This window comes from Lipotes vexillifer, unplaced genomic scaffold (genome assembly GCF_000442215.2).
Source record: "Lipotes vexillifer unplaced genomic scaffold, Lipotes_vexillifer_v1.1 scaffold1463, whole genome shotgun sequence".
In the NCBI taxonomy this organism is placed as follows: Eukaryota; Metazoa; Chordata; class Mammalia; order Artiodactyla; family Lipotidae; genus Lipotes; species Lipotes vexillifer.
In genome coordinates, this window is record NW_006778536.1 from 631,597 (window position 1) to 642,466 (window position 10,870).

A 10,870-nucleotide genomic window follows, 5' to 3' on the forward strand; every position below is an offset into this window, starting at 1 on the left:
CCCAGACGGTGTGGGGGGCGGCCGCGTCCGCCGGCGTGTCCCCGGCGCCAGCGGGGTGGCGTCTGTCTGCCTGGAAGCCGGGATGGGGAGCCTGGAGCCGGCTGAGAGCCGCCGCCTCTCCCCGCCCTGCTCGGGGCCGAGCCCTCCCGGCCCAGGCTGTGCGCAGGCGGGCTGGCCGCTGCCGCCTGTTGCAGGCCCGCCTCCTTCCCGCTTTGCCGCGCTGGGACCTTGTCTTGGCGTCTGGACACGTTATCAGTCTCTGTCTCTGGGGCTATCAGGGGGAGGCGTGCTTCTGAATCTGAGTCTTGCCCCACGCACGTAGGACTCTCTCCCTTTCGGCCGGGGGTTCCGCCCCTGCCCCCCGAGGGGAGGCGGGCTTCACGCGGCAGTGCGGTGAAATGGGCCCCGGGAAGGTGAGGGCTCAGAAACCGCTTGATGCCTAGGCCCGAAGGGAGGAATTGGATGATGGTGGGCGGTGGTGGGTTGCGACGGGCCACAGAACGTTTATGAAGTGAGTTTTGGGGCAGCAGCCTTGTGTTGGCCGCGGTGCCCTGCCCTAGGGTGAACAAAAGGCAGATACAAATCGGATGCTCCGGAGAGGGGCTCACAGCTGTACGGAGGGCACAAGCATCAACCTGTTTGCAAGCCCGCCTTGCGTACCCGGTGCTGCGGGACTAGCTGGCTGATCTAGGAAGGCTCCCGCGGGGAGCTGAATTTAGACTAGGCAGCCGCGGCTTGCTTTCCCTCAGGCTTTGAGGATGGATGCTTGAACTGGAGTCGCCCACCCCTGGCGTTGTCTGACACCGCACACAAAATCCTCACCACCTCAGGGTGAATGTTTTTGAGAGAAGGCTCGTATTTTTCATCAGATTCTCAAAGGCTCCTGCCCTTATTCCTATTGGTTCTTGCCCCCTAGTATTGGCAATTCCTTGTTTAAAAAGACGATCAGGAGATAGGTGAGCATATGATATAACGCCAATGCTTTCCTAGGAATTCTGTAGCTAACCAAAGAGCTGAGAGCCACATGTAACCTATGCTTGTGCAAGGAATACGCGTGTGGATCCCTGGTCGGCCAGGTGTGGGTGGTGCTCAGTGCCGTCGTCCCAATTAACCTAACGTCCCATTTTTGCTTTTTCCCTCAGGAATTTTATTGTTACTGGCTTACAGGATATCGATAAGTGCAGACAGCAACTTCATGATATTACTGTCCCTTTAGAAGTTTTTGAGTAAGTAGCGTTCTTGGTATTCTAATTATTGTTTAGTTTTGCTGTAATCATTTCCTCAACTACCAGTATATAAGTGTCTGCTATGTGGCAGGCATGGTCTGGGTGCTTCGTATATGTTAGGGAAGAAAACAGACAAAAATCCCTGCTGTCATGGAGCTTGTGTTCTAATGGGATTAAACCATTAAAAAAAAAAAAATCTCAGGGACTTACCTGGTGGTGCAGTGGCTGAGAATCCGCCTGCCAAGGCAGGGGACACGGGTTCGAGCCCTTGTCTGGGAAGATACCACATGCCACGGAGCAACCTAAGCCCGTGCGCCACAACTACTGAGCCTGCGCTCTAGAGCCCGTGCGCCACAACTATTGAGCCTGTGCTCTAGAGCCCACATGCCACAACTACTGAGCCCATGTGCCTGGAGCCCATGCTCCGTAACAAGAGAAGCCACCGCAATGCAACAAAGAGTAGACCCTGCTTGCCGCAACTAGAGAAAGCCCGCGCGCAGCAACGAAGACCCAATGCAGCCAAAAATAAATTAATTAAAACAACTCAGTATCGTATTGTTTAAAAAGAGTTACATGTGAATAAAGGCTTTTTGAATATGTGAAGAACATGCTAGGCTCTTAAAATCTTGCTTATATAAAAGGACAACCACATGAATTCCTTTTTTTTTTCTTGAGAAGGAAAAAGTCTTATGCAGCTATATTATAAATTAAAAAAAATTAAAACAACCCGAGAAGTATGAATTTGGTCTGGTATCCCTGAGACTGCCCTGGCAGTGCTGGTTCTAGGAGATGATAATATCTGCTCTGTTGAAAAAAAAAGTTCTTAGGCCAAGTATGTTGGTAAGTCTTTTTACCGTCTTCTGCGAGAGTTACCTGCACCTGGGCACAGTCCTGGCCTAGAGACGCCTCTAGGAAATAAACTCTTTTATTAGGTTTTATCCATCCAGGTTTTATCACACTGATTTCACAGGTGAAAGAACCAGTAAGTTACTGTAGTGGCTGTTTAGCTAGTCAGTGTCAGAGCTGAGACTAAAATTCTGGACTTTTTTTTAAAAATTTTATTGATGTATAGTTGATTTACAGTGTTGTGTTAATTTCTGCTGTACGGCAAAGTGATTCATCTATACATATATATATTCTTTTCCATTATGGTTTATCACAGGATATTGAATATAGTTCCCTGTGCTACACAGTAGGACCTTGTTGATCCATCCTGTATTAGCATCTGCTAACCCCAAACTCTCACTCCATCCCTCTCCCACCCCCCTTCCCCTTGGCAACCAAAAATCTGTTCTCTGTGTCTGTGAGTCTGTTTCTATTTCATAGATATGTTCATTTGTGTCGTGTTTTAGATTCCACATATAAGTGATAGCTTGTGATATTCGTCTTTCTGACTTCACTTAGTATGACAATCTGTAGGTCCATCCATGTTGCTGTAAATGGCATTATTTCATTCTTTTATGGCTGAGTAATATTCCATTGTGTATATATATACACACCACATCTTCTTTATCCATTCATCTGTGGATGGACACTTAGGTTGTTTCCATGTCTTGGCTATTGTAAATAGTGTTTCTGTGAACATAGGGGTGCGTGTATCTTTTTTTTTTTTTTTAGCGGTACGCGGGCCTCTCACTGTTGTGGCCTCTCCCGTTGCGGAGCACAGGCTCCGGACGCACAGGCTCAGCGGCCATGGCTTACGGGCCCAGCTGCTCCACGGCGTGTGGGATCTTCCCGGACCGGGACACGAACCCGTGTCCCCTGCATCGGCAGGTGGACTCTCAACCACTGCGCCACCAGGGAAGCCCCGTGTATCTTTTTGAATTATAGTTTTGTCTGTGTATATGCCCAGGAGTGGAATTGCTGGATCATATGACAGCTCTATTTTTAGTTTCAAATCCTGGACTTGTGTTGACCAGGCCCAGTTCTCTGGGCCAAGCAGCCTCCCTCCCAGAGCTGGCTTGGAACAGCAAGAGTATTCTGGGGCTTTTTGCAGTAAAACTGCAAATGTAAATCACTAGAGTTCCTTGAACAGTAAAAGGAAAAGTTACCTTTTTACATCCCCAAAGGTCAGAGATGAAAGTCCCAGTTACAGCACAGCTCAGCAGCTGGCCACCAAGTCAGGACACATAGGCTGCAGTTTTCCCAGCCTCAGCTCTGTCCTCACCTGCTGGCCGAGGTGTCACGTGTTCCCAGGTGGGAGCGAAGGTCTGTCTTGTGCGTGTGTTGCAGCTCTAGACTCCTGCTCGTGAAGTGTGGCAAGGTGGAGGCTGATTTCCCTTCCTTAAGTGTCCTCATTAGAGTCATTCTGGTCACGAGTGTGTGGGTTGAGTATATTGACAGATGCCAAGGAACTACTCCTGGCTTCTGAAGTGGAGTAAATGAGAGGAAGACAGATGGGGAAGACCGCTGAAGAGGCGGGGGCAGTGAGGCCTTGGCCAGCACAGCCGGAGCCGGTGGGTGCAGGGACAGCGGAGACCCATGTGGGACTTGGGATGGGGTGGCCTCTCAGCGCCCAGCAAGCAGCAGATCTGAGCTGTCGGTCAGTCTGTGCCGATGTAGAAGGGTCTCCAGGCCTGTCCTCAGGCACGCCGACTGCGTCTGGAACAGAGACGCCAACGTAAACCTCAGCCCTTCTGCCCGATGCTTGGGGTTGGTGAGTTGGCAGAAGTGGGAGTCAACCCTCGAGTCTTCAAAGAAGAGCCCGATCCAAACGACATCACTGTCAAAAGGGGTTGTTTATTTAGGACATTTGGGCCTGTTGGGGGTTTTTCCCCCCCAGAAATGGATGGATTTTGCTTAGGATTTAACCAGAATGTTGCTTTTTTCATTCCATCATTTCAAATACATCACAATAAAATGGGATTTCTAGAACTTTTGATTTATTAGTATTTCTCTATCAAAAGCCAGTTTTTATGCCATTAACAGCAACCTAACAGTGTCTTTAATCTGAAGTGATAATTTTTTTTAACTGAAGCATAAAAATGCATAAATCAGACTTAGTGTAGTGGTGGTGGTTTTTGTTTCTTTGTAACGAGTAATTCAGTTTAGCTGGATGATGCGAAGGTCTTCAAGGTGCAGAAGTAGGCAGGTGGCCTTCCGCAGGTAAAATGTGGATATTCATCTAGGCAGTACACTTAATGAAATCTTTGGGATGATGAAGACATTTTAGGGACACGTGTTGAAAATTTCACGGAACAGTTTTATGCTGCTAAGAAATAATTGGAGAGAATCTGTCTCTGTTAAATTTAAGTTACTTAGGTATTTTTAGGAAAGTAGTGTATCATTCCTACCTCTCTCCAGTTGGTAAACTAATCTCAGGACAGGCAAAGCCAGCGCTCTCGTGGTCGCTGCTCTCCCCTCACCGATCCTGCAGCCCCGAGGCTCCTCTACAGAGGACGGGGTGGGCCTGCCGGGGTCCATCTCGGTGGGCTCCCTGTATTGCTCAGGCCTGAAGCTCTGGCCCACGCTTAGTTCTCTCTTGTCAAGAGCTGCCTGACCTTACAGGTTGTTGTGAGGATAAAAAGGTGTGGTTGACCATGAAACCTTTCAAAAAACGCAAGTGCTAAAAGTGTGAACTGGTGTGACTGTGAAACTTGCTTGGTTTATAAGTGATCGTTACTTGATTTCATGAGTCATTCATATTATTAGAATATGAGTGCAAGTCATCTATACTTGTATAACCGAAGGAATCCTAATTCACCTGGTTCCTGGACACAGCTTCTAAACAGGGCCATGTGAGGTTACAGATCGCTACCTTTGTTTTTTCCCCATAAGAAAACTGAGAGGAGGTATCAGCCATGAATGTTAATTGACATGTTTCATGTTTCCAGATACATAGATCAAGGTCGAAATCCCCAACTCTATACCAAAGAGTGCCTGGAGAGGGCTCTGGCTAAAAATGAACAAGTTAAAGGCAAGATTGACACAATGAAGGTAAGGTTCTTGTCAACAGAAGATAATGTCAGAACATCAAGGAATGCTCACAGAGCAAATTTGGCTCATAGACTTTGTAAAACATCCGCTACTTGACAACATTACACAGTTGAGATTTCTGAAATGTGTAATAGGTAATAAAATTAAATAGTAGCAAGCCATGTAGTAGCATAATAAATGTAGCGACGTGGCTAGCCTCCCTTTTACGGAAGTCTGGGTTAATTTTTGTGGTGTTAGTTGTTGGCTAACTGTGCTTGTTTCCGTTTTTAAGATTTTAGTATCTCCAGGTTGCCCTTTGGTGCTTTCTGAGTCCTTCTGTTCGGCCTTGTTCTGTAACTGTGGGTCTTTGGTTTAGAGGATTGCCAAATCCTCCTTGACTTCTCTTTCTCTGGTGGTCGTCTCCAGCTTCCGACTCCAGACCCCTTTGCACTGTATACCCTATTCTCCACAGAGACCCTGCTCTTTGTGTTTCTTGGTTTTGATGGGATCGAGAAAACTGCATCTTGAACATGGTATATGGAGTGTTTTCTTACCTACGTTGACTCTTGTGTGGCCGGGGGCGGGGTGTGTGTGTGTGTGTGTGTGTGTGTGTGGTTTTCCTTTAGGTGGGCGGTGCCACCCCTTCCTGTTGGCCTCCGACAGCGAGCCCTCCTGCCTCCCCACCCCGCCGCAGCGCTGGCCTCGTTTGTGTTTCTGGAATTCACCAGCCCGTCTCCTTGTCTCCTGCCTGTCCATTCCCCTGCCGTCTCCTCTGCTGGGACTCCTGCACATCCTCTGCCCACTGCCTGTCCTCCGTGGTCAGCGTGTCACCTCCTCCGAGAGGCCGTGTGGCCCAGCCTTGGCTGATAAGGATCGGCCCTTCTGTCTCTGTCCTGTGTCCCCTGCTGCGCAGGGGCACAGGTGCCTGCTCGGTGTCTGCTGTTCGCAGGGATGGCCACGTGGAGGGCGCGCTGGCGAGGCAAGGGGCTGGCACAGAGGTGGTGATGGGACTGCCGTGACAGGCCCGTCTCATGCTGCCTGGACCACAGGGATCTGTGCTGATCTCTGGTGGCCTGCCCTGGAGGTGGCTTTGCTGTGAGGGTTAGTGTGGTGCCCCCGGCCTCATTTCTGCTTTGCCAGCTTGGGATTGAGTTGTTCTTGAACTGAGCATCACCTCTGGGGCACGATAGCGCTTTGGTGGAGAGCCAGCTGGGGTCCTTTGGGCCAGTCTGCGGGCAAGCCGGTCCGTCCAGCTCAGGGGACAACAGGCTGCCCCGCCCTTCCCCTTAAGAACAGGGCCGTGGCTGCTGGGCAATGTGCTCCCGGCTGCCCGCACTCCTGTTCGCCTCCCTGCCTCTGCGCCTGGAGATGGCCTGTCGGCGGTGACAGTAGCGACCGTGCTGTTTGTTCAGTTTGCACCCCTTTCTGTTGCCTCTTGGTGTCATTTCCTCTCATGAGATTGTGAACGTCTCACAGTGCAGTTTATGCCTGGTGGGTCGAGTGATTAAACTTGCACGAGTTCTGTCTGACGTGCTTTCTGTAGGGTTGGCATGTAGCCTCCTTTGAGGATGTGTTCCTGACCTATCTAAGGACCATCTCTTTGTTTATATCCGCGGTGCTGCTTTTCTGTACAGCTTATAAGAAAGGGTTTTGAGATGCTGGCAGATATTTAGCTGCTTTTAAGATTGGATTAAAACAAATGTTGTGCTGGTACGAAGGCTCAAGGAGCATGGTATTTGGAGAAGACAGGTTTCTAGGTGCTCTGAAAGCTTTGATCGAGAGCTGTTTGCACACCGTGGGTTTGATGTGGTTTGAATTAATAATTGCTTAATTATTACGTGAAGACTCCTGTTACACATGCTCCAATCATTTCCACCTGAGTGGCTGGCTCCGCGCTAGAGGGCTCCTTGTCATTTGAGGCAGGAGGGAAGGAGTAGTCTTTGAATGAGCACTCCTCTTTCAGGTAGTTCTCCATGTACCTGACGTACCTGCAGCATAGTTGCAAGCAGTTTCCTGCTGCGGTTTGGCAGGTGTGGCATCCAGGGAGATGAGCAGACAGTGCAGGGAAAGCCCAGTTTCTCTTGAGTTTGAGGCTCTGGTGGGGTGTTGTCTTTAAGTTGGGTGATGGGTCACAAGCAAAAACATCTTGACCGTGTATATTTTTCTTCTTAGAAATTTAAAAGCCTGTTGATTCAAGAACTCTCTAAAGTATTTCCTGAGGACATGGCCAAGTACCGGAGCGTCCGGGGGGAAGACCATCCTCCTTCCTAACTCCCTCCTCCGTCTGTCTGAAGGTCCTCCCAGCCCTGCACGAGTGGCCGTGACCTTCAGGCAGCCTTGACTGAGCCGCAGCGATGCTGTTTCCTGGGCCCATCCTCCCGCCACCTTGTCCTCTTCGTGGCCTCTGGGGACGGCAGGGCCTGGAGGGCGTGCAGGGCTGTGCCGCCAGCTGCCTCCTCTCCCTGACGTGCTCTGTTTGGTCCTCTAGCTCTCAGGGGACTGGTGATCACACAACTTTGAGTGAGTTGTGTATGATTCTCTATGGCCAAATAGTCTTGGAAATATTAAATATGATAGGGAAAGTAAAAGTTTTAAAAAATTCTACCTAATAGTTTTCTTTTAATATACTCGTTCTGTTCTTTTTTTTTTTTTTTCTTTTATGGTGTCAAAGAAAGCTAAACAAAAAAACAGAAGGAAAACTTGGTTGAATATAAGTACTTTAAATTCGTTTTGTATTTTATATTTTTAAGTATAGTGCATAAAGAATGTGTTCACTGGAACTGTGTTTCCATAGATTTCAGTTCGTCTAACATAATAAAGTCTTTAAGTACTTATAAGACTTGTTCCATGTAATTATTTCTGTAATGTTTTCATAGTATAGTATCTTGTATATCGTAAACAATTGTCACTTCCCTAAAGTGTGAGGGATATTGGTGAAGTTTGTTCTGCAGGCATTTAGGCAGGAAGAGCCAAAGTGAAATGCAGGATTCTGATTTCCCCGTGGCCTCTTTCACAGAGGACATTGTGGACGTATTGACACAGTTCAGGAACATGCCCCCAAGCCCGTCCCGGGGCCCCGTGTGTCCGCCTGAGGGGGCTGCCAGATGGCGGGGGCAGCTGCGCCTTCGGAGTCTGCAGGGCCGGACGGGCCTTGGGAGGTTGTGTGAACTTGGGCAGTGCTGTTGCCACACCTGTGGGCTGACTGAGCCGCAGGCCCCAGTGTGGTGTTTCTCGAGGGTCACCGCAGACCACGGCATTGGAATGACCTGGACTCGTTCATCGGAAAGGTGGGTCCAATTCAGACCTGTTGGGTAGAGGCTTTGGGCTGGGGCCCAGGAACCCGTGTTGTTGGTTTCCTGGCCCCAGTGATTCTGGACCCCTTAGAGCCAAGATCCACAGTTAGGGACTTGAGTCTCATTGGTGTGTGACAGTGGGCATGGTGTGGGCTCTGCTGACTGGCCTGTGTCCGGTGAGGCTGCGGGCGTGGCCGAGTGAAGTGAGGGTCAGAGCCCAGCTTGCAGCGTTCTCCGCTGACCCCTTCCCCGGGACGGGGGCTCGTGTGTGCCCTTGCTCCCCAAGGGAGTCTTATATTTGCTAGGAGTTGGGGGCCAGGCCCCTTAGGATGTTGCTACCTTGTTGTCAGTAGTTCCGCTCTCTCCAAAACATCACCAGAAAAGGATTCCCATCCTGGGCGCAGTTTCCTCTAGATGAGGGCTGCCCCGGCCAGTAGATCCTGGACCTGGAGGTTCCTCTCCTGCGTTGGCTTTTCCGCTTCTGACCGCCCTGTTAGCAGCTGCATGTGGGCGGTAGGGGGCCGGGCTCAAAGCCCTTCCTAACCCCTGTGCCCACGGGACAACTCAGTTGGTTCTCCCCCCAGTCCCCGGAGCTGCAAGAACTGTTACCGTATGACAGAGCCAGAAGTCACAGCTGATGTGCAGGGAGCGGCATGTTAATGCAGCCCGACTGTCCGGAGTGTGTTCTGACCCACTCCATTCCGTTGACTCAGTAGAAGACATCCCTTGCAGTTCCAGCAGTGACCCGATTACTCCAGACCATCCCTTGTCCTCTGTCTTAAAACATCGTGCGTGACCCAGACGTGGGCCTTCTCCCCAGCCTTCTCAGTGGGTGTATTTCCATTCCCTCTGCCTGGGTACCTGGTGGGTCCACAGGTGTCTGTAATTCCCCTCTGGGTTCTGAAACTCGCAGGATGTAGCTGGCAAAGGGCAGCTGTTGTGCACATCCGGGGCCTGAGAATCAGGCAGTTTCCAGCTATTTCTCAGCCTTGAGAAGAATGGCTGCCATCGATGAGTGGAGGTGCTGATCAAGTAGCCAGTGATGATACAAAGCCCCCCAGCCTGGGGGCCTGCTGAGCCAGGCCCAGCAGGGGCAGGGGTTGCCAGAGCCGGTCACTCTGGAATGTCCCTCCGTCTTTTCAGTACAAGTTAGGGTGTGTTGGGGGGAAGCCTTGGGACGCGTCAACAACTCTTCAGCGCATTTGACATTGCCTCTGCAGTGGAGCCCCCAAAAGATGCTGGGATGTCATGGTACATTCCCCTAAGTTCATGGGTTGGTCTCCGTTTTGCACCGGACCTGGCATTAGTATTCATTGCAAGTGCCAACCGCTTTCAAGTCCTCTTTAGGTGACTGAGCAGTCCCCGCTCAGAACGGACATCGTGTGACTCACGTGAAAGGCCTGCAGGCGGCCTTCTTGCAGACTCACGGGGAAGGTGGCGTGTTGAGCGTAACTGCCCACGGCCTTTAGGTTTCACTGGAAGGTCCAAGGCCGCATCCTAGACTCAGGCTGGGCACACTTGACCTCACTGCCCCTTCCCTTGGCCCTTTGACCCTTCCTCTCAAGGGCCTCATTTCAGTGAAAGCAATGATTGTTGTTGTCATCCTGGTGCAATAGCAACAATTTTGATGGGCTGCTTCTCTTTACGTCACCCCTGCTCATCCACGACGCTTAGTTAGTTGCAAACTCCTCCTTCGATTTTGAAGTCACCCCCGCCTGCACTTCGCCAAAACACTGATCAACCAACCAAGCAACCTGAAAGCCCAGTGATTTTCAACGCACAGCTACATCACTATGGCACCAAGAGGTGGGTCCTGGGACCTGAGCTTTAAAAGTCACTATTCTCGTTACCTATGCTGCCCCTGTGATTAAGAAAATGAAAAAGCAAATATTAAGCCCTGCCTTTATGCAGAAGTAGGATGCCCTTCATCTTTTTGGGTATACGATCATGTGTTCATTATGGAAAACTCTGAAAAATATAGCTAAGAGAGGCACATATATTGCCGTCCTTATTCTTAATATTGTGCCTTTTATCCATCCAGACGTTTTTCTACAAACACACAAGACACGCAAATGAATAGCTAGATGTGGAATTATTCCTGTACACATGAGTTAGTAACGTGCTTTTTTTTTTTTTTTTTCAAAGAGTGTACCACAAACATCTAGGCCAGTCAGTGAACTTCCTACATAATAATTTTTAACGCTTAGTGTTCCATTAGTGTGTAATGTTGTCACTTATGTAGCAGATATGGGTTAAGCATGCTATACACGTTGACTCAGTCGCCACAGGAAGTCTGTGGGGTAGTTTACAGATGAGAAAGCTGAGGCGCAGAGAGGTTGGGTGGCCTGCTCAGGCCACCCAGCTAACAAGGGTGGAGCGGGGCTTACACCTGATTTCTGGAAGTCTGAAATCAAGGTGTAGGCAGGGTCACGCTCT

At 49.9% G+C, this 10,870-nt stretch overlaps 1 protein-coding gene across 1 annotated transcript in view; it reads left to right on the top strand.

The window, feature by feature from the left end:
• MED10 (mediator complex subunit 10) overlaps positions 1-7,412 on the top strand; it is a 55,785-nt gene extending 48,373 nt beyond the window's left edge. The window contains exons 2-4 of the mRNA XM_007451656.1: positions 1,143-1,226; positions 5,060-5,162; positions 7,314-7,412. Coding sequence (XP_007451718.1) covers positions 1,143-1,226; positions 5,060-5,162; positions 7,314-7,412 — 286 coding nt within the window. The remainder of the gene's footprint in view (positions 1-1,142; positions 1,227-5,059; positions 5,163-7,313) is intronic.
• The last annotated feature ends 3,458 nt before the right edge of the window (positions 7,413-10,870 follow it).